At 35.5% G+C, this 27,437-nt stretch overlaps 3 protein-coding genes and 1 long non-coding RNA gene across 4 annotated transcripts in view; 2 read left to right on the plus strand and 2 right to left on the minus strand.

Moving 5' to 3' along the window:
• Nucleotides 1-1,288, minus strand: part of LOC131200415 (uncharacterized) — a 15,591-nt gene extending 14,303 nt beyond the window's left edge. The window contains exon 1 of the long non-coding RNA XR_009155609.1: nucleotides 1,154-1,288. This is a non-coding gene — a long non-coding RNA (uncharacterized LOC131200415). The remainder of the gene's footprint in view (nucleotides 1-1,153) is intronic.
• A 69-nt stretch (nucleotides 1,289-1,357) lies between these two features.
• SELENOT (selenoprotein T) lies at nucleotides 1,358-14,095 on the plus strand. The gene is made up of 6 exons (XM_058187116.1): nucleotides 1,358-1,586; nucleotides 6,107-6,217; nucleotides 6,752-6,878; nucleotides 8,183-8,270; nucleotides 9,234-9,386; nucleotides 9,913-14,095. The coding sequence occupies exons 1-5, from the start codon at nucleotides 1,450-1,452 to the stop codon at nucleotides 9,356-9,358; spliced, it is 588 nt and encodes a 195-aa protein (XP_058043099.1). The 5' UTR covers nucleotides 1,358-1,449; the 3' UTR covers nucleotides 9,359-9,386; nucleotides 9,913-14,095.
• A 147-nt stretch (nucleotides 14,096-14,242) lies between these two features.
• LOC131200411 (glucose-dependent insulinotropic receptor-like) lies at nucleotides 14,243-20,726 on the plus strand. Its single transcript, XM_058187113.1, has 2 exons — nucleotides 14,243-14,567; nucleotides 17,169-20,726. Exon 2 carries the CDS (start codon nucleotides 17,500-17,502, stop codon nucleotides 18,490-18,492), a length of 993 nt encoding a protein of 330 aa, XP_058043096.1. The 5' UTR covers nucleotides 14,243-14,567; nucleotides 17,169-17,499; the 3' UTR covers nucleotides 18,493-20,726.
• Nucleotides 20,727-20,753: 27 nt separating this feature from the next.
• Nucleotides 20,754-27,437, minus strand: part of ERICH6 (glutamate rich 6) — a 31,220-nt gene continuing 24,536 nt past the window's right edge. The window contains exons 14-18 of the mRNA XM_058187097.1: nucleotides 26,999-27,147; nucleotides 26,034-26,119; nucleotides 23,926-24,084; nucleotides 22,957-23,188; nucleotides 20,754-22,683 (exon numbers count right to left, since the gene is read on the minus strand). Coding sequence (XP_058043080.1) covers nucleotides 22,423-22,683; nucleotides 22,957-23,188; nucleotides 23,926-24,084; nucleotides 26,034-26,119; nucleotides 26,999-27,147 — 887 coding nt within the window. The 3' untranslated portion in view covers nucleotides 20,754-22,422. The remainder of the gene's footprint in view (nucleotides 22,684-22,956; nucleotides 23,189-23,925; nucleotides 24,085-26,033; nucleotides 26,120-26,998; nucleotides 27,148-27,437) is intronic.

The following is a 27,437-nucleotide window of genomic DNA, read 5'->3' on the forward strand; positions in this document are numbered from 1 at the left end:
GTTATTAATTTCTCAGCCCAAAATATTATTTTAAATAAAAGAAAAGAAAATTGGAAACTGACAGGTTTTTTTTTAAAGTGCTAGTTTTGTTGCTTTGAAATTCAGGTACCCAAGTTGGTGTGGAGCTGAAGACCTGATCCTTGAATTTGGGAGAGAAAAACATTTTTACCTTTGCAAAGGGGCTTTTTTACCAGCCCAAAAATATGAATCACTAAGTAATTCAAGAAAAGCAAAAAGCATTTATTAAGGGAATGAAATCTTTATATAGGGTATAAATATAAGGTACAGAAATAAATGATACATTCAGTATATGTGATTTGTGGGAAAGCAATTGATCAGATGTGATTAAATGTGAGAATTGAACAATGGAAAACATTGATTCTAAAAGTGGCAAATTTACGGGTAGAACTCCTTTTTTCCAGTTGAGCTTGTAACTTTCTTAAAACTGCAAGGGTGTTCAAGGACATTCAGAATAAGCTCCCTCTCCTGCTGAAAAGATTAGTTATTGCCCATAAAAGAAATGGTTTTGGCTTATAAGGAAAACATGGTTTCCTGAATTTCAAAAGGTGGCATGGATGCCACGCCAAAATGCTAATATTACTTTTATTAAAATGCTAACAATGAAGGCTAAAATTCCAGGTAACAGTTTATTGTGTATAGTTTATTTCAAATAAGCCTCTGCACTCCACGGTTTCAAAATTTTTTAATGAAAACTCCCAGGTTTGTGTGTGGGAGAGGGGACTTTTATCACACACATTTTAAAAAAGCTGGGGTTGTAAAGAACATCCTGCGGGTCATATTCGGCCCAGATGTTTTTTGGGCAGCCCAGGCTTACCATTTGCAAATTCTCCCACAGCAATCACCTTATGAGAACACCCACAACATGCCCCCACATTTCCAAGACACCTAAAAGCCCTCGCCATTCGCCTCTCGATAGTTCAAGCATCTCTCCCCCTCACGGCAGGTGGATCTTCCATCTCGCCCAACCCCGTGTAAAGAAGGGTAACCTCCAATCAACGTGCAAAGAAGTAGCTATGAATTTACACCTCCTGCTTTATACACAACGACTGTCACAACACCATATCTGAGGCAGGCGCGGTAGTATTCATTTCCGTCGCAATTACAGAAGAGGGTCATCCCCGCGTATTTTTACCTCAGGCGGAGGCGAGGATCTCCTACGACCCTCCCTGAGCGATGCCAGCGCCCGGCCGTTCATTCCCCGCTCCTGAGGAGGAAAGGGGGAGGAAGGGGGGGGCAGGAGACGGCGGCGGTTGGAGCAGCCTTTCCCTTTAGGCTCGCGATAGGTACATTCCGGCGCAGGCGCATTACGACGCCGGCTCGCGTGACCTGGTCGCTGTTGGCGGAAGCTTTCCACACCCGGGCCCAGAGGATCGGCGGGGAGGGGGGGGAGGGGAAGCCGTTCTGGGTCCAGAGGGCAGCGGGAGCAAGATGAAGCCGTCCCTGGCGCTGCTGTTGCTGGTGGCGGTGGCCTTGAGCGGCGCTGGGGCTCAGCCGGGCGGTCTACCGCCTGGGAAGAAACTACGCATGGCCTACGCCACCGGGCCGTTGCTCAAGTTCCAGATCTGGTGAGTGCGGAGGCCTGTTGCGTTGCCCGCTGCTTCCCGACCGTAAGCCGGAGCCAAGTTCAGCCGCAGCCCGTCGTCGGCGCCGCTTCCTCATTTCCGTGCTCTCGGGAGTGAAGGAAGCGGCGCAGAAGGGTTGGGGCAAAGCGCGGGCGCGAGGCTGCTGTGTGTGGAAGCGGCAAGGAATGTCGCGACGGGAACCGACCCAAGTGGAAGCGCCGGGTGTGATGGGGAGAGGGAGGAGGGCGGGTGGGGGGTGGGGGAGAATCGAGGTAGATAGAAGGGGCCGATCCTGAAGCTCTGGAAGTGACGGGGAAAGGAGGCGGAGAGCTGGTGGCGCCTGAGAGAAGCGGAGGAGGCGATGAACGGCATGCAAAGCTCTTGCATGGCTCTGCAGGTTGGGCTCTTTTCTAGGGAAACCGGCTGGGGCTTGCTGGCTTCGGTGTTGGGTTGCAGCTACTATTAAGAATGACAGCAAGGAGATAGTCTGAGTAGGTAGGATAGAGTAGGCAGGCAGTTGTGAGGCTAGAAAAATACAGGATTGTAATAGGAAGTACTAAAACCTTTGCCTTTCTCCCCCTCCCACTCCCACCCCCAAGAATTATTGACAAAGCAGACTCTCCTTCCTACCCAAGGCAAACTTGCCACATCCCATAGTTTGCATATTAAACAGGCAAGATCCAGTTTTTAAATGATCTCATTAGCCTTTTCATTTACATTTCTGTAGATTACTGAGTATACTTACTTTGAAATTATGCTAAATGAGGTGTGTAAAGTGAGGTTGGAATTAGATCAGATAAATACTCTAAGTGGTTAACAGCAAAACATGAGCTGGTTATTTTCTGTTACAGAGTTGGGAACAGGACAGGTAGTCCTCAACTTGCAACCATTCACTTAATGTCCGTTTGAAGTTACAATGGCACTGAAAAAAGGGACTTAGGATTTTTCATACTTGCAACTGTTGCAGTTCCAGTGGTCACATGATCAAACTTCAGAGACTTGACAACTGGCATGTATTTATAATGGTTGCAGTGTCCCGAGATCATATGATCTCCTTTTGTGCCCCTCTGACAAGCAAAGTCAGTGAGGAACCAAAATTAATATAACAACCGCATTAGTAACTTAACCACCACAGTGATTCAACTGTGGAAAGAAAGGTCATAAAATGGGGCAAAAGGCACTTAACTTAGGAACAGAAATTTTGGGCTCAATTTAAGTTGTAAGTTGAAGATAACTTATAATATATAGTGCTGGAAAGTATTCATTAGTATGGACTTTATGCCGTTTCATATTGCTTTCCTTCATCTTCTCCTTAGCACCCTTGACAGTTTTACATTAAAATAGTATTTTCCCACTTACTCTGATGCTGTCCTGGGACATCTTCAAGGTGTATATAAACAGTCAGATTATTAAATTTTGTTACTTCTCTTGTTGGAGGTTACTTTGGGCACTGGCAATACAGCAGGATAGGATTTAGCAATGGGACAGCAGAATTATGCCAGCGTAATTTTCACCCAGCTTGAAGGTAGATGAGTTCATGTAGTCTTTGACACAACAGTTCATTTAGTGCCCATTCGAAGTAACAATGACAAAAGTGAAAAAAGTGACTTATGACCATTTTTCCCACTTATGACCGTTGAAGCATCCTCAGGGTCATATGATTTACATTTGGATGTTTGAGAACTGGTTCATATTTGTAATGATTGCAGTGTCCCAGAGTCATATGATCACCTTTTGTGACCTTCTGACAAGCAAAATCAATAGGAAACCCAGATTCACTTAACAAATGTGGCAAGAAAGAGCGTAAAATGGGGTAAAACTCACTTAACAAATTCCTCATTTAGTAACATAAATTTTGGGTTCAATTGTGGTCATAAGTCAAGGACTACCTGTAATATAACTTGACAGTTTAGAAATGCCTATAGTGTGATTACATACTAAGTGAATTTCTTTGATTGGAGTGAGGATGAGGGACGAGAAATTCAGAAATTGTAGAAAAAACGATATGGTTGTCTTTAATCTGATAATGTGTGTGTTGTGAAGCAATAAAATACAGGTTATTCAAATCAGTTTGTATCCTCATATCTGTCATAAGATTAGTTATTCATTTCGGGAACAACTGTAAAAGTAAACCTGTAGGCAGTGCAGACTCCTGGAGCTAACTCCTGAATTTATATGAATGGAATTAACACAGCAATTGAATAATTCTAAAAAGATGACTGAGAATTCTTGTCAGTAAACGTACTAAACATTTAATTCCATTCCATTCCATATATATGTAGTGTTTTTCCTAGAGGCTGCCTAGATTTGTTAAACTACAGCTTTGAAGACACTGAGACAGGAGAGCCAATGTGATGGGTGCTGGAGATATTATCCTCCTGATATTGCTGGATTAAATGTTCCTTGACTGTATTCTAAGAATTTTTTAGCAATCGGTTTTAGCAAATATATTTCTAAAATAGCACAATTTTTATCATTGTTAAAGGTGAACATGGACTGACAATATATGTTTTAAAATTTCAAGTCCTTTACAACATCATACGTGTACATACTTTTGGAAATGAGACTTCAATATTATGAATTGGAAATCTGAAACTAAACAAGCTAATCTCCACTTAACTTTGATTAAAGATTATTGTGATTTTGAAATTTGAGGATATTTCAGTTTTTGTTCTACTCTAAGTATCTTTTGATTCCTTAATTACCTTTTCTTTTTTTCTATGAAGCTTTCAGAATTAAGAATATTTATGCCTATTTCTTACTATTTTTAAACATGCATTGTTATGTCTCTGATGAATTAGTGTTGCATCAGCATAACAAAACACATAGGAATTAAAGTGGGAAAACAGGAGATAATTTAAAAAACAATTTCACATTAGTTGTTTAAGGTTTTTATTTTTAAAAAAGCCATTTAATAAAGTTTATAAATAAATAATGTTATATACAATTCCTCAGTCATTAAGCTCAGGAATAGTAGTGTAAATTAGATTTTCACAGCTCTAAATAAGTCTATGTCAGTGTTCCAGAAAACCCCCTCGCAAAGTAAAAACTCCAAAGCACACATCTTTCAAAGTTCTTTTACCAGGATAGATAAACTGGCACATCTGGGAAAATCTGAATCTGAGAGAAACAGGTTTTCCCTCAATAAATCAAAAACCCCAAACCCACCCCCTGACTCGTCTGCTGATCACATGCTCCAATCGCCAACTGTCCCATCTCGAGACATCACTCTGACTACTACTTCTCCAGATGCAGGACTGGCCTGACCTTGACTGGCAGGAAGAATGTTATTATGTCTAATGCCAACCCCTCTACTAAATCCCCCCTCCTATTTTCCCACATATGAGAAAGTGGCAGCATGGAAGCTTCCGGCCCTGTATGGCTTCCAAAGCTGACAGTCTATGTATTCTGGTTAAAATTAATTTTATTAAAATTTGTTTTTTGAAAAAAGTTAATCTCCATGAGAGCAACTGTAAAGCAGAAAATTGACTTTCAACATTATGGAAATCAATACAGTATCTAGTTCTTGAACTAGACTGCATGATCATAATATCCTTAGTGCAAGGGTCTCCATCCTTGACAACTTTAAGACTTATGGACTTCAACTCCCAGAATTCAGTTGAAGTCCACAAGTCTTAAAGTTGCCAAGGTTGGAGACCCCTGCCTTAGTGTATGATAAAGACTTTTGGAAGGAGTCATTTGAGCAAAAGAATACAACAAATGGATTTATTGTTTTATACTAATTATTGGATCAAAGAGACTGGTTTACTACCAAAACTGTTATTCTGATTTTTCCAATTGTTTCTTATCATGATAATACAGGATTGTTGTACATTCAAATATACTATAGAAACTGATTACTGAAAGGCTTTGTAACAAATAGTAATGTGAAACATTATGGAAGCAACAAAGTAATAATTTTATGTTACAAATTGTATTGCACAAAAAAATTGTAATCTTGTTTAATTGCTACTATATTCTATTCTATTCTATTCATTTTTGCTAATATTTTAAAGGTCAAAGCCTCCTGGGTGGGATTAAAGTTAGCTATAGTTTTATATAGTGTGTATCTACATGCAGTATGATAAATAAAAATACGGTATAAATTAATGTCACAATAAAACCATAAAATATCAGTATTAGACATCAGTATTAGACATTTTCCAATATAATATAATCAGGGGAAACAATTGTACAACCTCAGTATAAATCTATATATCAAGCATTTTTCTATACAAAATCACTGGTATTATGGTGAGAACTTCCAGCAACTATTAACTAGCAAAACACTTTTTAGGGTATTCGTTCTTGTTTTATCTCAGGTGGCTCTTGCCAGTATTTCTAATTATCTGTCTTATTTGACTGTCTAATTATCTGTCTTATTATCTGAGTTCTAGAGAAAGATCTTTTTCCATATCATTGAATTTATCAGAGTGATGTGGAGGGGAGGGTTGTGTCTGTATATGTATGTATAAAATGCTCAATCATACCAATACTAATTGTGATAAAATACTTCTGTGCAGTGTTTCCTGAGGATACAGGCGGGTGTTTGAAGAGTACATGCGGGTTATTAGCCAGCGGTACCCAGACATCCGCATTGAAGGGGAAAACTATCTTCCCCAACCTATATATAGGTAAGTTAGTTCTGAGTTAAAATATGTTAAATAATTTACCTCAGGGCTGCCAAACTCACGGCCTGTGGGCCAGATATGTCATGTGCTGGCCACGCCCATGTCCGGTTTAGCAAAGGGGAAAATAGTACATTACATGACGCTGTCACAACGACATGAGTTTGACATCCTTGATTTACCTGAATGGATTGGAGATATCAAGTTCTGTAATGTTATGAATCTCAAAAGCAATATTTGATTGCATTCTGGTTTAGTTTTAATGACTGTGTACAATAATACTAATGTAACAGTCTGAAAAGTAACAAAATACCTACTGGTATTAAAAAACAGCTAAGTTCAGAGAACACCAAGGACTCCATTTTTTAAGAATAATATTCAGCCATTGTTAATCCTCTTTAAAGTTTATGTGCAGCTTTTCAGATATATGGTAAAGCAAAATACACTGGCGTTCACATTGGCATGGCATAACTTTTGTTTCTTTAGATTAGTTAAATTTATTTTATTCTACTCTGGTAATTATCTTTTTTTTCCTACCAGACATATAGCATCTTTCTTGTCAGTCTTCAAATTAGTGCTAATAGGCTTCATTATTGTTGGCAAGGATCCTTTTGCTTTATTTGGCATGCAAACTCCAAGTATCTGGCAGTGGGGACAAGAAAATAAGGTACTATTTCTTAATAGCATTTTATTTTTTAATTGTGCTAGAAGCAGATTTTATACTATGTTTACTTCATTGAACCACATTACATGAGTTATCCTCTTGCTCATAACATTCGAAACGGGATGTACTTTAAAAACATTACAAGCATAGTAAATACAACTAAAACATCTCATTTAGGAATGAAAAAGAATCTTTGCTCATAAAGAGATTTTTTGGCTGCAAGTAAGTTTTGTGTGTATGTTTATGTATACGTGCATACGGTATACATATACGTACACACAAATCTGGTGTCAGTCTTAACTCTTCTGTGTTAGTCTTAACTCGGGATTGCTTGAACAAGTCCCTGTTTTTCGGCAATATTTTTTGGAAGTGGCTTACCATTGTTTTCGTCCTAGGGCTAAGAGAGTCACTGACCAACCCAATGCCACTCAGATGGCTTTGTGCCTAAAACAGGACTAGCCTCCAGACTTCTGGTCTGGTGCCTTTAACTATCACAGCAAATTGGTTCTCACACGGGCATGATAATGTTTGGTCCTTTTAAATGCCACAAATAATACGTTTTTCTTTTTTTTGTTACAAGTAGTTTGGAGAGTCTATTGGAGTTTGATAGCTAATAAAGTTAAATACATTAATAATTCCTTGTGTGTCCAATCACACTTGGCCAATAAAAAATTCTGTTCTAATAGCAACAAAAACACTTCTAGATAGCACTTCTATCTAGTTGAAATAAGAGTGTTTAAAATTCTATTTAACGTCTTCAAAATTAGAATTTGTGAAACACTTTAAAATAAGTAACTGAATGAAGAATGGGTTGAAGTTTAATAACTTGACCCTGGTTATATACTTTCTTTGAGGAAAATGTATTTTTGAAGTGCTTTTATAATGTTTGACTAAAAAATTTTCAGAGCCATCTTGGTAAGATTTATATAATCTCATCCTTGAATAATACTAAACAAATTCGCATTAGGTATTATTAGGGTTGAAGCAGCATATTAATAAGCAGATTGTGAAACTATTGCTTTTTTTATGGAGCATTTGTTACACACACACACAGTATTTATATATTGTACTTCTTAGGTTATTTTTCTGTTAAAATTTGATGTTGCCAGTATTATTGATGTCTATTTTTTTCTAAATCTAAATGATTTTTGCAATATAAAAATAGCAAATCAGTAAAACCCTATTAGAATAATAAAGAAGTATGCATAACATATTGCTATCAATTTAATTGAGGGAATTTACAAATATGTTACATAACTCTTAAATATATTGTGTGATTTAATAACTATGATAAATGCTCTTTTTAGGTATATGCTTGTATGATGGTTTTCTTCCTGAGCAACATGATTGAGAACCAGTGTATGTCAACAGGTGCATTTGAAATAACTTTAAATGGTAAGTTTTCAGTAATTATTTGTCTTCCATTAAGTTTAAAATGCACTTTAGGTACCCATCTAAGATACAGATTGGCATCAAACTTGATTTGAAGGCACTTTATTTGTTAAGAATTTTATCAATTTATAAACGCCATTTGATACCCAAGATCAGACATAGGTTTTCTAAAGATAAAAAAGAACCTCTTTGGATCTGAGCCCTAAACTTTCACAAAATTAAGATTATTTTACCTTTTTGTTTATTACATTTGTATCCTAGCACAGTAAAAATAATGTTAGTTATGATCATCTTTAGATTAGTAAGGTCATTTCATTTGAATTTAGAGAGTAGTCAGTTCGTGTTTCTCATTTTGGAAATCCCCAAATAAGAAAAGGGAATAGGAGTTTTTTCATGCATGTATTTTGTTCTGAACTAATGTTTTAAAATGGCCATGTATTTTCAAGAGCCTGCTAAATTTGGCTGAGAATTTATGTGTTACTGTTTGATGTTAGAAAGAAACTGAAATGAAATCCGAGCATGAATAAATATTGGTTTTCCTTTTCAAAACTTTACATTAATAACAATGTTAACTTTTTTACGCTCAATGTTTGGAATCCTTAACAAAAGAAGGAATTGTTTGAATTTATAGTCTTCAGATACTCACTGATATCCCAAAATCTTCATGAATGATATACTTAACTACAGAGTAATTAGATCAACAACACTGATGGTTTTGCATGTGTGTTGTCTCTTCCAGGCTTACTGAGAATAAATTTTGTTTGTAGAATTGCAATGTTTATATTTTCTGTGGTTTTTTCAGCATTGTGGAATTCTTGCTTGGTTTAGAAGGAACCAGAATATTCTGACCTTTTTGATTTCAAAAGCTTGTATCCATAGATTGCATAAGTACTTTGAATGTAGGTAGATATAAAAGCTGTTCCTTCACCTTACATATTTTACCCTTTTTTTCCCTATGCTTTTTAGATGTCCCAGTGTGGTCTAAGCTGGAATCTGGGCATCTTCCTTCCATGCAGCAACTTGTTCAAATCCTTGATAATGAAATGAAACTCAATGTGCATATGGAGCAAATGCCACATCATAGATCATAGCCCCATTCATCAGTACTGAAAACTTCTTGTAAGTTTTTTAAATGATTCATTTGCTTGGGGGGGTGCGTGTGTGTATCATACGATTATTTAATATTAGTTAAAGCATTTGGCTGATCAAGAAGGAGCAGTTGGAATTTTCTGACAGTTAGACATAGATCTTTCCTTTCTGATCATATTCTGTACCGATCTAGGCTATTTAAGCAGTGAAGTAGAGCAGGGATGCCCAACCCCCAGGCTGCAGACTGGGACTGGTCTGCAGCCCGCCAGGAACCTGTCCACGCAAGCCAGTAAAGCCCCATCTGCGCATGTGTGAGATCAAGGCAATGCACGAAACCACAACTCCTGGACTGCATAAAAACCACCCTCTATGGAGCCGGTCCCTGGTGCCCAAAAGATTGGGGGATGCTGAAGTAGAGTCTGCTTATGTAGAAATCCTACTTTCGGGTGGATTTTTAATCCTTTTTTATTGAATATCTTTGTATTGAGATTTTCTTTGAGCTTACTTTATGAGGCTATCTTGTAACTTGTTTTGTTTTGATTTATTCTGCTTTCAGACATTAAGTGATACTTTCCAAAGGCAACATGAATGAAATAAATGAAGGTCTGTACTGAAGACAGAAAGCTGTTGGTACAGGCTGGATGATCTACTTGTCTTCATGTTGTACCTTCTGAAAAACTTAATGCAAGATCCCTTTTCAGTGCTGGTATGTGTCGAAGAACTGCACATTCAAGGAGTGCAATAATATTGTATAGTTTTTTTTAAAGTAATTTAGCCAGTTCAGTTTTAGAAAAAAATGCAGGTATTAACTTGATTACAAGTTTTTGCTTTTGATTAGATCCAGACTAAGTTGCATTTTAGACTTATTAAATTTAGTGTGGATTAAATGCAACCAGTGGAGTCTTGATCTAACTCTTTATATTCATGTCTATTAAGGTGGCAAAATTAGTTAATATTCTAATATTTTCCCTGGGAAAAAGTCATTTGCTTTATGTGGCCTTTATAGAATATTTGTGGTTTAAAATCAATCTTGAGAAGTACTGGCTGTCTTTTAAACTGGTTTGGATAATTGATGGCTGACGAACAATACTGATTTGGTTATGTAAGTTTTGTATATTTTCAGAGTATATTGCTGAGTGAATGGTGCATTGTAAAACTAAATTATATAAACAAATTATATGCAGAGTAACTTACCTTCTATGTCATGACTTCAGAAGACCAAGTGATGTTCAGATTCCCTTAACAAGTTGAAGTCTCTTTCCTGGCCCAAATTGTACGATCAAGTAATCGGCCTTTATGCTCTCATAAATATGAACTAAGTAAACTAATTTAAATAAAGAAATTTCATTTACTGTGAGTAAATCAGCTTAAATCACTTGATAAACTTATCTGAATAATATATTGAAGAAAGAAGCAAAAGTAATTTCATATATATTATGGATGTTTGGAATCTCCCTACATAATCTTTGGCATTACTCAAAACTTTCATAAATCCAAAAGGCGATCCCACTTTCTTAAAGGATAATATTTTTAGACCAGACATTGAAAAACAAAAATTATTTTTGAACTATGTGAACTTTTAATTTTAATTCATTGAAGAAAAGGTTTTTCATTGAGTAAGTTTATTTCCGACAAAATGTACTCTGGCTCCAGCCACAATTCTTTCAAATGTGCTGCAGCCACTATTGGTTCCCATGTTATTCTTTTGAGTAGCAAATATTCAAATACATTTGTAGTAACAAATAAGGTTAAAAATGTAGAAAAAAGGGTTGTACTTTCCATTTATAATGTCCTCCATGTATATAAACAGTTTTGGATTCAGAAAACATATAATCATACGTGGACTTATAATTATTTTGATTTGCTAAGTTGTAAATTTGCATAGCTTCTTATACGGTTTAAGGTTCTTTTGAGTTCTCATTTGGTGATGTTTTAAGACTGAAATTCTTTTACAATAGCACAAAAAGAAAAAAACAGTATACTGGTAATCTATGATAGTATCTTTCTAAGGCCAACAAGATCTAAAATTTGGATATTTTGATCTTCCAGAATTCTTTGCTTAATAGAATAATAAATAAATAAATAAAAATATGCTATTTTTAGGCTGTTTAAAGTCCTAGTAATAATCATCTACAAATATAATATCTACAAAGCCAAATTTTCCTTGAGTTGAGCTTAACATATCAATGGTATTTTTTCCACAACTATACTGAAATGGTTTGCCATTGTGAATTTTGGGACTTGTTTGTGGCTTTCTTGGCCTTTCATGTTGGTCCTCTGAGTACTAACTATTTCTGATCAACATAATTCTGTAGATAGCAAACAACATCTAGATACCTATTTCAAATTGTCTCTTGTGATTGCTGGCAAATAAGTTTTTTATTATTATTATACTATTTGGAAGTCCAGGAGAGCACAACTTGCTATTTTGGTTGTTAATTATTACTCTTACGGTTAACATATAATCATAATTAAAGAAACTTTTAGTTTAAAAGTTGGTGGTGATGAAGAGTTCCAATGCAATGCAATAATTTCATTATTGTTGTTGTTGTTATTTGTGTTATATGCCACATGACTCCAAATGTCTGGGCAGCTCACAACTTAAAAACAAAATAACAAATATGCAATCAACAATAAATAAGATGGTGAATAACAAGCATGTAACATACTCAACATGGAAATCTAACCACCCTAGCTCGAAATCTGGGAGCCTTAAGCTGCCAATTCTTAAGATTTTATGTTGCTACTGAACTTTTTCATGTTTGTCTTTTATAGGCTGACATTTGGTTTCCCTATTCCAAAGTATAATGCTATCTTATTATTTAACATTGTTCAGTGGCATCTTCTGGAGAAAACAGGTTTCTACTCCCGCCTCCACTCAAATATCAATTTACATTAGGAAACATGCAGAGCTCATGTGTGACAAAATTACTTTTGGGTTTGTGGTAGAAAATAAAGCTTGCTCTGCAAAATGATATTGCACACTGGTGTCTCCAAAGCGAAAGCATTGACATGATGGGCCCCCAGATTTTTAAGAATAGAATGGACATTTTGCAGTAGCACTATTTTAATAAACATCAGTACAGGTAGTACTCGACTTATGACCACAAGTGACCCCCAAATTTCAGCAAGACATTTGTTAAGTAAATTGTGCCTCATTTTATTAGGTCACAGTTTCTTGCCACAGTTGTTAGTTATTATTGTAAGTTAGTAACACGGTTAAGTACATTTGCCTTCTCCATTGATTTTGCTTACGAGATCACAGAAGGTGACCCAGGACATTGCAACTGTCATAAATAAATGCCAGTTGCCAAGCGTCTGAATTTTAATCACATGGCCACAGGGATGCTGCAATGTCCGTAAGTGTGGAAAATGGTCATAAGTCACTTTTATCAGTGTTGTAACTTCGAATGATCACTAAATGAGTGGTTGTAAGTTGAGGACTGCCTGTAATGTTGTGACTATTAATTCTGATTTCTTACATAGTTGCACAAGCTTCACAGATACTTCTTTCTACTCTTATTTCAAAATTAATTCCTTGTAAAAAGCTGGTTTTTTAATAGTTTTTCAAGATTGTTGAAGAATTATGAGATGCTTAATGCTCAGAGAGCTTGGTTGTTTTCTTGCAGACATTTCATTACCATCATGCTAGCACCGATGATGTTATCAGTTTGGGTAATGAAACGTCTGCAAGAAAACAACCAAGCTCAGAGCACCAACGACGCCTCCTTTCAACACTGAGCTAAAAATATTACCGTTGATTGTAAAGAATTATGTTTTCAAAAATAAATTTCTGAAACCTAAAACATTGAGTCACAGTACAGCAAACATTAATGAACACATGTGTTTACTTATTTGCAATTAGTTTTCCATATACCTACAGTATTTTAGTAGGTTTTTGAATGGGGGTAAAATTGCAGAACGATTGAGATTCTTCCTCAACCAAAACAAATTTAAAAAATCCAAACAACCAGCATGGAAAAAGAACTAATTAAAAGTATTTTAAAGTATACAAAGAAATAATAAAAACAAATTTTGATGGCATATTGATCCAACTCATTTAAAACTTCAAGTGATTTTATGAAAATTAGGCAGTTCCAATGATATATAAAGATTTTTTAAAAGTCTACTTAATTCAGGTCAGTTATGATGGAAAATTCATTATGGTCTGTGGACTTATAACCCTTTTGGTTTTGTTCAGTCTATGTGATGCCTACTGTAAACTCTGTGAGAAAGACTTAGGTTGAAATACATTTGGGATTTTTGTCTTCTTTTAAAATCAGGATTAAGTATTGCTTGGCATATATATTGCACATGTTTATGTGATATGTTCATACACGGTGTATTTTTTTAAATTAGTGTGCCATAACTTTTGCTGAGCTAATAACAGATATTTCTCTGCATCCTCAAATATATTTTGCTATTGCTATGAAAATTACTGGTTTAATCATAGGATATATAGTAATGTGTTTTGGTTTCTGTAATATTCCCACTTTTATAATTTATTTCATTCAGAATACGTATCTTTTTCTCTTGTTCCAAATTTTAAACTTCTCATTTTTTTCAAATTCTATGTAATACATCATTGTTAAATCTCATCTCAGGGAAGAAATAAATATATAAAGCTTAACTACACAATAGCCAATCAAAATAGAGTTTCTGCTTTTTTATATAATTAGCTTTACATTTTACTATATATCAAAACTGTTGGATTTCAATAAAACCTAAGTCTTTCAATACATCTTAGTCCCATTTAATTCAGTTTTATGTATATTGTGTGTGTGTGGGGAGTGATTAATCTCATTGAAAAATAAATCAGAAAGTACTCCAAATGTACATGTACTGATATAGTGTGTGTGACTTTGGAATGAAAATGTTAAATTAGGTAATCTTAATTGTATTAAGAATTTTACATTCCAAATATAAGGCTTGTTTCCACACCATATTTTCATAAAATAGCTATAAATTTTAAATGATACTAGACAATTCATGATCTGTTGGTTCATTGTTTCAGAGATATTATCTTATCTAAACAGAGAAACAGAATGACCAAGGTCAAAAACAATGGGATTGGGAGTGACTTTCCACTTCCTGCCAGTTTGACAGTGGTTGACTGGTCTCCAGCAGTTGATGATGGGATTGGTCTACCTGATATCTGGAGGACTAGGAAAGGACCCTTCTTGATCTCCAGTGGCCAAAGAAAGAATTACGGTAATCTAATTTAATTCGCCAGCATGAGGGCTAAGGTGTGACTGGTCTACCGAACCTCCAGGTGGCAGCACAGCAGCACTTAAGCAACAAATATGTGGAATCTGAATCCTATGGAAGTTATTGGTTTCTGATTTTATGCCCATTCTGTAATTTAGTCTTTTGAGGTACCATGGTTCAACAAGTGCTGCTCTGTAATGCACTTGTTAAAATTACCCCACTTAAAATTACAGAACATGAGAATTTTAATAGTATATATCATTGACATTTTGTTAGGATATTTCTAAAATACATGATTGGCATATTAGAGCAAGGCATCACATTGTTCAGTTTTGCCTGTAGGAAATAAATACATAAATATATTCCTGAAAATGTCCTGCTAATTCTGCAAGATGTTGGTGCAGACTTCACCAATCTAGTGGTTTCCAGATACACAGACTATAACTCCTATCACCCCCGCCACCAAAATGTTAGAGCTTACTGGCTAGAAGTGAAGATCTAATGTAGCACCTGTAGTAGGCACTGATTGTGAAAAGCTGCTGTAATTAGTAACTCTTAAAAACAAATAGAAGCTTCAAGCTATAAAAGCTTGACAAAGTTGTGTTAATTGCTTTGAAACAACCCAAGAGTACAGACTCCTTTAAATAGTGTTTGCACAGCTATTACTGCATCTCTTTTGGTGGCCATTAATGAGAAGATTGGTGATATCTATCTCAAAATGGCTGACATAAAATCTGAAACTGCAATAATTGTGAACTTAATGAATGTACTGTTTGAATAGAGGATAAGTTAGTGTTAGAATTAACACAGTTAAACCAGTTCCATGTGGTTAACTAAATATAGCAGTCAACTACATCTGTGCTTCTATGCTATAAAATCCCCATTTCTCAAATGTGTATCAAATGTGTTGTTGCCTCTCTTCCTTGAGTTTAGGGAGCTAAGTATAACTTTTTAAATTCCATATAGACGGTTTGAGTACCATACTTGATTTTTGTTAAAATTTATTATTTCTTATCTCCTGAAGTTTAACATTGCTGTATTAACTTTCAGATTGTAACAAAATTAGAATTTCATATATGAGCAGAATTTAGGGTCTTCTCTAAAATTAATCTGTTCTGCTTCAAATTTACCAGTTTTTCTCTTTATATCCTATTAAAATATTTTAAAAGCCTTGTAAATTCCAATTGATCTCCCTTTCCTTATAGTTATTAAGATTCATTTTATAGGTTATTATATGAGGGGCATGAGAAAAGTGTTTTACATACTGTATTTTCTGTTGCACCTTCAATTTACGTGCACATCTTTTATATTCTATTTGACTGCTGCTTAGTAGTGTGCTTTATTTCAGGGGAATACTGTATTACCTAATCAACCAAGCCAAAGTATGCTTATATGGTCATTTCAGGAAAGGAAATTTTACCTCAATTCACTTCTTTGCACCATATTGTCATGTATTAAAAAAAATCTTTCTCACAGCCATTTATTTCCGTAACTTTTCATAACAAAGCTCTTGTTCGACATTAATTTACGATGCACCCCACTCTGCATTCTTCCTTCAATCTATCTATTAGCTTATTCTCAAGGTCCAGCATTATAAAAAAATAGGCTGGATTTAATAGATCAACCCTAAACTTTTGTCCTGATGATTAAAATCTGGAATCATCTGTATTAATAATAGAGTCTATTTAAAAAAACATTTACATTGCATGAAGTACCTTCTAACTCTTACAAAATGTAACACTTCAAAGATAGTTTGTTGCTACCTGCCTGCTGAATACAGGTAGTCTCTCAAATAGCCTTTCATCAGGTAGAGATTTATAGATCATAATCGTCACTTGAATCATATCTGGAAGCACACTGGCAACCAGTGCAACTTGTAAAGCAGGGGTGTCACATAGACTTGCCAAAGGATGCACTCGCAGTTATGATCATCACATCACACACCATCCCTATGGTGCTGTGATTGCAGTTTGGGTGCTTGGCAACTAATTTGTGTTTACAGCTGGTTACAGTCACATGATCATGATTTACAAACCTTTTTGCCAATTTTCGGCAAAAATGTCCACTTGGGAAGCTGGATTTACTTAATGTGATTTGTTGAACGACCATGTGATTCGCTTAGCAACCATGGTTAGTTGCTTAATAACCACTTAATAACCAAAAATAGTCAAACAGATCTAACTGGATTTACGATGTAATAACAGAAATTCTGATCCCAATTGATGACTACTTGTAAATGTAGAAAATCTAGAAAATCTTCCCAATCATTCATGTAATAGTCCTCTTGAACCCAGACAAGCTACAAAGCTTGTACTCCAGTGATAGTTTTCTAATTTACTTTTAAATTTTAAGTCCAATATCCATTCCCCTTACCTGGGAAAAATTTGTTCTTTCTCTTGGACCTCTGAAATAACTAAGTTTTCTTTCCAGGGTCCAATAGCTAGGGACACCGTGGAGATGTTCTATCTATTAATCGCTTCATCACATAAGATCATTTTAATGCACGGAGAAAACAAACAATCACACACCCTTAGATGTGTAATGGTAACTGATATTGCAGTGTCTTTTTTTGTTAAATATCTTATCCTTATCTTTCTGCATCAGAGAATTCCATAAATAGAACAAATCTGCTTCCGGACTATTTTAGATCCCTTCCATTTCAGCCAATTAGTTGATTTTGTCTGAAGCTTTTAACTGGCAGAACTTTGATCCTCCATGTATCTTCTGATGTCTCTGCCAAGGGAGGAGTATTATGAATTTTGCAAAAGAAGCAAACTGGCAACAAAGATGTTGGGACAGACTAGCCATCAATTTGAAGAAAACCGTTTGACCAGAGAGGAGGATTGTAGCTACTAGGTCTTCACTTCTTGCTGTGATTAAACAGTTTGGTGATTGGAAAGCATGTTTACTCCTGAAGACTTGATACAGTTGGCATATGCAATGCATATCTAAGCCTCATATATCTTACCAGTTTACAGTAAACAAGATGTCAACTATTATTTATGCAGTGCTACATGTCATCTTAAGTATATTTATCACATCTGCTAATCTACTGGTAATCATTGTCATCTGTCGGTTGAAGAAGAGGAGATCAAGCAGAAACTATGTCTTCATCCTCAACTTGGCAGCTGCTGATCTACTTGTGGGTGTGATGTGCATTGGGGACGCTTTGGATGATGCAACAGATGCACTGTTTGATAAGAATTTGGTTTTTTGTCTTATAAGGATCTGCATGGGTATTACTCCTTGTATTGGCTCTATTCTCACTTTACTCCTGGTTTCTCTGGACAAGTATTTGGCGGTGAAACTGCCCTTTCATTATCCCTCCCTTATGAGCAAGAAACGTGTAATCATTTCTCTTTTAGTCCTCTGGGTTCTCTCCTCCTTGGTAGGATACATGCCACTTATTTCTTCAGGATTGCGGCAGAACAAATTGAAAGGTAACTGTGGGCTCCTATCTGCTGCCAAAAGTGACTACCTCTACATAATCTGTTTTGGCATTTTCATCCCTGCATTGTTGATCTTGGTGTGTTTGCATATCTCGGTAGGAAGGATTGCCTATCTACAGCATAAGCAGATCCAGCACTCTTGCTTGCATGCAGATACTCCTTTTGCTCATCTTTGTTACTTCAAAGCTCTAAGGACTATTCTTATTGTGATTGTTTCTTTCACTGTATTCTGGGGGCCTTACTATGGGACTGCCATTGTGAAAGCTACCTGTAAATCCTGTAATCTGAACCCACAGTTGAGGGATTTTTTATTTTTTCTAGGACAAACCAATTCACTGATAAACCCCTTTGTGTATTCATTGTACAACAAGGATATAAGGACTGAGTTTGCCAGGCTGATGAAATATAAGGGAAAAGGTCAAATAAAGCCATGCAAGTCTATTGATTTAGCAGTGGCCAATTCCAACTTTGGAATATGAAATGATTTATGAAATGCAATTAATCTGATCTAATTTCTGCCTCTTCTCCCTTCAACAGTTTTTCAGATTATAGAATAGTATGTTCAATCTCCAGTGCAGAAAATTGGAGAAGCATAGTTCTGATCAAGAGAGGCTTTCCTTTCAACCATAATTTGGTTATTTGAAGATATACAAAGATGGGTTAACTAGTAAATAAATATTGATATAGTTTACCGGATGAAGTATTTTAAAACTGAGAATATAGTGCGAGTCTCCTATTTGTCTTCAATTGGATCTTTTGGAAACTTTACTGGTAATAGTCAATAGCATAATTGCTACTGGTGTATTTTGGTTAATATGGTTTAAAGGATTGAAATCTATATTCAGTTTTTTAATTAAATCTGCAAACCCCTGAAGTAGGTATGTATTTAAAGTCCTTTCTTTAAAATGAGTTAAGAGCTCAATAGTCATTTTCTGAGTCTTTCTCATTATATAAGACTGTTTAATTTCAAAACAGTTCCAACAGAAGAATAATTTCAAATTACTTGGATATTCCTGGATCTCATTTAACCTTGAATTTGTGAACTAATCCATGAGCAAAAAAAGTAGCTTTTCAACCTTAACCACTCTTGGCAATAATGGCATATTAAAATCAAGCCTTCTGTGAGAACTTTTCTGAAGTACTTTGTTTAGAAAAAATGCTATATGAATTAAGTTACACACCGATCAGTGATTAGTGCCTCTGAAATGTAATATTAACTATGTGAGATAGATTTATCTATACATTTATTTCTGTGATTGTGAATTCTATTCCATATGAGGTCCATTTGCAATTTGTTTGGTTCTGTTTATTTAGCCCTACTGCTACTTAAGAAAGCATTTAGGACAAGTTATTTACTTACAGGCATATTTTGGGATGGGCTTTTTCATGGCTGTGTCCTTTGCAATTTTATGTTTCATTCATTTGATTTCCTTTTTATAGTTAACTTCCTTAGGACTGCTTTTGGGCAGTTTTATAAGTAAATAAATTGTGATAAAATAAACTAGGATGAAAAATGAAAAACAACCTCTGCAAATTACACTTAGATTACACTTGTGCTGACCAATTGGCCCCCATCTTCACCCATATTTTCAATAAATCACTAGAGATGTGCTATGTTCCTTCTTGCTTCAAACGCTCTACCATCATCCCAGTGCCGAAGAAGCCCACCATCAAGGAACTGTGACTACAGACCAGTTGCTTTAACATCTGTAGTCATGAAAACCTTTGAAAGGCTAATGCTTTCCTACTTGAAAACCATCACGGATCCGCTGTTAGACCCCTTGCAATTTGCATACCGAGCAAATAGATCAACAGATGATGCTCTTAATATGGCTCTGCACTACATCCTACAACATCTTGAGTCTCCAAAGACCTATGCAAGGGTCCTTTTTGTAGACTTTAGTTCAGCATTCAATACCATCATTCCAGACATTCTTCTAACTAAGTTAAACCAGCTACAGATACCGGAACAGACTTTAAGTGGATCACAAGCTTCCTAACAAACAGGAAGCAGCAGGTGAAGCTAAGCAAGATCACATCAAATACCTGTACAATTAGCACAGGGGCTCTTTGTATACCAATGACTGCATCTCCAATGATCCATCTGTTAAGCTACTGAAGTTCGCAGATGACACAACAGTGATCGGTCTCATTCGAGACAATGACGAATCCGCATATAGATGAGAGGTCGAATGGCTAGCCTTGTGGTGCAACCAAAACAATCTGGAACTGAACACGCTCAAAACCGTAGAAATGGTGGTAGACTTTAGGAGAAACCCTTCCATACTTCCACCTCTCACAATACTAGACAACACAGTATCAACAGTAGAAATCTTTAAATTTCTAGGTTCTATCATATCGCAAGATCTAAAATGGACAGCTAACATCAAAAACATCATCAAAAAAGGACAACAAAGAATGTTCTTTCTGCGCCAACTCAGTAAGCTCAAACTGCCCAAGGAGCTGCTGATTCAGTTCTACAGAGGAATTATTGAGTCTGTCATTTGCACCTCTATAACTGTCTGGTTCGGTTCTGCAGCCCAACAAGAAAGACACAGACTTCAGAGGATAATTAGAACTGCAGAAAAAATAATTGCTACCAACCTGCCTTCCATTGAGGACCTGTATACTGCACGAATCAAGAAGAGGGCCGTGAAAATATTTACAGATCCCTCACATCCAGGACATAAACTGTTTCAACTCCTACCCTCAAAACGACGCTATAGAGCACTGCACACCAGAACAACTAGACACAAGAACAGTTTTTTTCCGAAGGCCATCACTCTGCTAAACAAATAATTCCCTCAACACTGTCAGACTATTTACTGAATCTGCACTACTATTAATCGTTTCATAGTTCCCATCACCAATCTCTTTCCACTTATGACTGTATGACTATAACTTGTTGCTGGCAATCCTTATGATTTATATTGATATATTGACCATCAATTGTGTTGTAAATGTTGTACCTTGATGAACGTATCTTTTCTTTTATGTACACTGAGAGCATATGCACCAAGACAAATTCCTTGTGTGTCCAATCACACTTGCCAATAAAAATTCTATTCTATTCTATTCTATTCTATTCTATTCTATTCTAGATAAAATATTGAACTTCTCATACTAGTACATCCTACTCAAAAACAAACCACATTGATTTAAATGAAGCTTACATCTAAGGAAGCATCCATGGAAATGTAAAGTATTTTGATATATAATTGTGCTTTTAGAGTGCTTTATTAACATAGATATCTTGCTAGAGTTATTTTGATGTAAGTAAGTAACAGCCATCCCAGCTCCACCTTTTAATTATATGTCCTATCATTTTTGCTGCTGTTTTACCATATTGCTCAATTACATTGTTTTAATTCAGGAATTAAAACAATGGACTGTCTGGTCATCGGAGGGTATAATTTATTATACACATTGTTTCCAATAGTCCATTAGCTCAAAAGGAAAAGGAGAGATCAGAAGATAAACAAGAATTAACATAGCTAACATAACATAATATATATATATATGGAATTTACCTATGCTAATAGAACCATTACAAGTCATGAAATGGGGGTCAAGTGATTGTGAAGAGTATTTCATTTTTATGATAATAAGTATTCTGCAGTTTGGAAGATATCAGCACCAGCATTATATACGGGAAGTTTTATTTTCTGACCCTGGAACATACATCCTAGAAAATAGTTTCCTCCAAGTGTAGTAGATAAAACTTTGTTAATATATCAAGACTAGTGTTGTTTATCAACAAGACAGTATTATTAATATAAAGGATACCCTTTTCTCTATTGCTTTTACATTTAATAAAGGTACATTAGGTATTTTCCCTAAAGATGGATATGAGTCTGAATAACAACTGGATGGTTTGATTTCAGATAGTGGGAACAACATTTTTTTCCCCCAGCAGTTTTTACAAAACTCTTATGTGTAATTTGACTGCCTGGTAGGATCTAATTCCATCCATATTGTAACTAAATGCAAGCCAGTGGCTTGACCATCCCCTTCCTCATCCCAACCATTCTGTTTTATTTATTATCTTGCTTAAAGATATGGAGAAATGAAAAAAAAACAGATGAATTATGTGGGTTAGTATAAAAGTATGGTCATAAAAAGCTTATGATTTCTTTTAACCATAGCAAAGTGGATCTAGAGTTTTATGAATAGTTACTGAATCCTATGGCATATAATTCAATTTTCTTATTAAAGTTTTCTTCATATTTATATTTTCCAATGCAACAAACATTCAAGAAGATACCCATATATAGTATACTTTACGAATACATAAATATTAAATATAAATAAATTTGCTTACAGAATTCAACAGATTAATATTAAATATTTTAAACAAGCAAGTGACTTTAACCCTATTCAGTCAACATCAATCAACTATCAGCTGTTGATCAAACTGGTGAATTTAGTATTGCCATTATTAACTTATCCAGAGCACAGTCTATTTCACATTCTTTACAAAGATGTATTAACTTCGAAGTCTGTTTCAAAAGAAATGAAGGGAGCTCCAGTTTAGTCCACCAGTCACTGGCAGGAAAGTCTAAATATCTATTCAGTTTAGCAAAGATGCGAAGAATCTTTAATCTATTGGCGAAGAGCAGAAGGTCATCTTCAGCTATGTACTTTGGCCATGGAAGGTGTTCAGCAAGTGGCTTTAAGAAAAAAAAAAGTTAATTCAGTGCATACCTCTGACTAACAGAAATTCAGTCAGTTGCAAAGGGATGAAAGCAATGTTGCAATTAATTTAAATTAGGTAAAATGGCTATACAGATTAATTACATTGGAGAACACGAACTTGATCAATTTTGAATAAAACTTTAGTTTTTGTATTTTCCTAAATATTTTCTGTTCTCCCCATAACATTACATGCCTTGCTTAATTGTAACTTGTAAGAATAGGTAAACATTAATTTCTCTGACATGTACCTGGACTTTGGTTCCTACATTGATTTTTGCTTGTTTTCCCATTGCAAGAAAAGAAATGGCAATTTTATCTTGCCTGAGTATCCTGACACCAACATTAAGGTTCAAGGACAGAAAGATGGGCTTAAATGTTACACGGGGATTGTGTTTCTGTAAATTATTGGGCCAAATCCATGTTTTCACTTTGTTGCCAGCTTGATCTGAGTAATGTCCTCCTCGAATAGTAATATTTATCCTACAAGGGGAAAAAATAAACTGACTATATTTAAACCATAAATCTTAACATATCCTATATAAAAATTACAAAGACAGGTTCAGCTCACTTATGATCTACCTGATTGATTCATTTGCTCAACATTCCAAGCAAATAAATAAAAAGGGCCTGAAATATGCAATTGTTTCCAGAATTGCAACCAAGTTAACCCATTATAATGAAAACGATGTTTTTATTTGTTACAAAATAAGCTTCTTACAAATGTTTTGTTGATAATATGTATGAAGTCTAAACATACAAATTATATTAAGGGAAGGTAAATTATAAGCCAAGGTTAGTGCACAATAAAATGCAAGATATCTAGAATGTGACCATTCACAAAAACAACTAATTATTGGTAAACCATGGTTTATGCACTGGCATGAGAAGACTAAATTAACATGTCTTCTCTGTCAATAGCAGTGACGCAACATGATATTAGCAATCACACTTCAGAAATGACTAGCAATTTTATAATTTTTGCAATTTCAAGGAATAGGCTAGTGAACAGAAAATTACAGCATGATAAATTTACCATCACGTAGAAATATTTGTGTATTTTCTACAACTTGAGCATGGTTCCAGTCACAAAACAATGTTTCTAATAATACTGCATATATCGAAGTAATGAAAATCCTACCCACTAAATATTTAAATACTTAAATATGAAATACAAAATCCACAGCAAAAAATGAAATCTTTTTCTATAATCAGCTCACCATACAATTTGGTTTGGATGATAGCAAGTTCCTTTCCCACAGGAGTCAAATACTGCCTGGATTTCAGGCTTCTCGCACTTATCTTCTTGGACTATACAAATGTACCCTGCATTTTCATTCTTCTGTACAACAATAATGGCCAGATTTCCAGATGGATAGCTGTACGTGTAGCTAAGGTCTTTTTCCCTACTTTACTTGCTTAAAAATGTTAGCTCAGATGTATGAATAGTATAGTGAATTTCTGATTGGAGAGAGGGAGGGGAATCTTGGTTAACATCCCTTTTTCCCATATGTTACCTGCAGTTCTTAAATTCATTCTTTGGTTCTTTTTTACTGATGTAGCATGAATCTTCCCTGTCTAGACAAACAGCAAATAATCATAAACAGAATAGATTTAGCTACCTTAGAAGTAGAACTTTTATTATAGTTTTGTACCAATATCAAAACTCTCCCTAATTTTGCAGTGGTACAGCAGTATGGATGATACTACACAAGTAAAACTTATTTTAGCAGGATGTATAACTTATAGCAGGATGTATAACTTATAAATAAATATAAATATTTATATGTGTAGAAGCCCAAGTTTGCCAATATTTTGATTACAGACTAAAATGTGCAACCATTTCCCAGCTTGATTCAAGGGCCTGATCTTGGTCTGAACCTTTGTCACTTAAGGGTTCAAGACACAGATAGTCCTCAATTTATGACTGGTTGCTTAGCAACTACTTGAAATTATCACAGGCCAAAAATGGGTGTTTTATAGCCCGTAAAGCATTTCTGGACTTTATAAAACCTGACATACTTTCCCTTGATCATGTGACTGCCTTTTGAGCACTTGGCAATTGCTCACCTGCCCAATTGATTGCAGCATCCTACGGTCAGAGGACTACACTTTTTTTGGGGGGGGGCTGATTTCTGGCAAAAAACCCCACTCATTTGAAACAATGGGCTTGTACTTATGACTGCAGTATTTGCCTAAAAATCCCAGATTTGCTTAACCATTGCAGTAATTTGCTTAGTAAGCATCACAATATTGTAAAAGTAGATGCAATCACATGGGTGCCTTGTCTTATGACTGAAATAATTTACAACCAGCATTCTAGTCCCAATTGTAATTGTAAATTAAGGACTACCTGTACTGCAGAATGTAATATTACAAGAAACCCGAACTATCACCCAGCCCAGCCTTTCTCAACTTATCCTGTCCCCACTTGGATGGGTAAAGATCCACTACCAGACTTTCAGCCAGACTTTGTTGATGAAGTCAACAAAGATGAATAGCTCCAATGTTGAAAAGGCTACTTCAATGCATTCTACTGCCTAAATCATGAAGTAGGTTTTGGTAAGACACTGTACAAAAATGGAAAAGGAGTTTAAAAGTGGTCTTAAGACCACTAACACCTTTTCCATTTTTCAGCAGCAGGATAGTTTATGATTAAGTCTATGAGGGGTGTTGGTGTGTGTATGTGGTATCTCTGTAACTGTCATCTGCATTTTTGTCAGGCAAAATCTGGGATTCCAGAAAGCATGTAGATGTGAAAAATTTGGATTCTTATGGCATCAGAAATAGGACAACAGAGATCAGTAGGCAGACTTGGTACTGGATTATTGCCTGTGAAGTTGTAGTTATAGTCTAGTCTTATCCTGGGCAGGGGGTTGGACTAGAAGATCTCCAAGGTCCCTTCCAACTCTGGTATTATTATTATCTCCAACCCCCAAGAAGGGATCCTATGAATCCTCTGCTTATGGTGCTATAACATTATTTTACATCTTAGCAACTTTAAGATATGAGGAGTTAATCTTTTAGAACACTGGGAGTTGGTTCACATATCTTAAAAGATGCCAGGGATGAGAAGCATTGCCTTAGAGGTTTAATTGTTGTAGGTCAATGTATTTTAGACATTCTAATTTTAACTGTGGTGATTGTTGTATATTAAGGAGGCTATAAAAAAAATAAGATCACTACAAAGCATAGAAGGAACAGAACACTAGTTGTGTTTGTCATCCTGAAGATGTTTGCTGCAGATTATTTTGCTGCAGCCCTCTGGCTCTGATCCAGTTCCACAGAACACAATATGTCACAAAAGGAGTATGTCATAAAAGGATACAATATTTGTGCAGTGCCATCTGGAAACATGGTAAGGAACTTCACACCATTTTTGTAGTACTGTTGAATGAACTGGTTTTTCACCAACTATTGATGAAAAAACAACAACATGCAAATTACAGTTTCCCTATGGAACTCAAAAGAGCTAGGTAAGATACTGAAAGAGAATAATAAGGCTGGTATACAAAATGGAGTTAATTAGAAATCTAGTTTATTATTACCAAAAGGCCACGGTGCACTACGTGCTCTGCTATAGATACTTGTATGTTATTATGTAGACAAAAAGATAAATTTGTATGCCAGCAGCTAAATGACAAGCTTAAACCAAGAAAATGAGAGGAAATGGAGCCTTACACTAGAAATTCAATTTGCAGTCTGTCCTATTATTGTCTGCAGTGGCTAGCAATGTCGGTCTGACTCTTGAGCACATTGATTTTTATATGTCCCAAAAGATGCCATAAAGATTGGGAGGTATATTACCTTAATCTGGGAGGAGAGAAAATGAGTGGGCCCTGTAACAAATAAACCTTTTTTCCCCCCTTACAATTTAGGTAAAGTATTCTGAAATACAATTCCCATTTGAAATGGATTGTTTTGGTTTCCCAGTTCAAAGATTAGTTACAAGCTCATGCCCAAGGCATGGGTTCACCATTGTTATCAGTGCTGTTTGCACTCCTTAATTCCTGGGCAAATTCTGGTGGTTTTTTTTAAGAGTTGTAATTTCAATGTGACAAAAAGAAATTATTGACCATATAGTGAAAATAATGCTATGTTTACTTCACCTTTAAAATTCAAATTAAGTGATCCTAGCCATTATTTGATATTAATCCCACGTATAATTGACATGGGTACATTAAGTACATTGCTTTAAAAGTTTAGCCCTCAGCTCTAAAAAAAGTTGCATATTTTTATGCCGGAAATATAAAATTCAAAAATTGCTTCTAGTATATAGAATCAGTTGTTTACCTTTCCACCTGCAATAGTGAAATCACAGCAAGAGATGCTGTATGTATTGTCCACAATCTCTGCTTCTTTAATTACTGGTGAAAAAATTCTTGCTGAAGAAGGTGTCTCTTGAGACAGGAAGAAGGAAATTGTTTTAAGCTGTTTATTATCTACAAAATAAAATATTAAATAAGAGTTAAATGATGATTGACTTAAAAGGAGCAAACAAACTTCCTTTGTAGAATTTTTAGTGATCAACTGTCAACATGTAAGATTATATCTGAAGTATTATTGGGGGGAAATTATAAGTGGCATTTTTCTTATATAGTGCACTTTATGCCATGAGTCTCGATGAAGTTGGTAACATATACAGTATATCCAATAAATAACAACAAAGTAGGATTGCCTACTACTTTGGAAGTGCTTATATCATTCATGCAATTTTTGCCAGCAGAATTCA

This window comes from Ahaetulla prasina, chromosome 6, assembly GCF_028640845.1.
Source record: "Ahaetulla prasina isolate Xishuangbanna chromosome 6, ASM2864084v1, whole genome shotgun sequence".
NCBI lineage: Eukaryota > Metazoa > Chordata > Lepidosauria > Squamata > Colubridae > Ahaetulla > Ahaetulla prasina.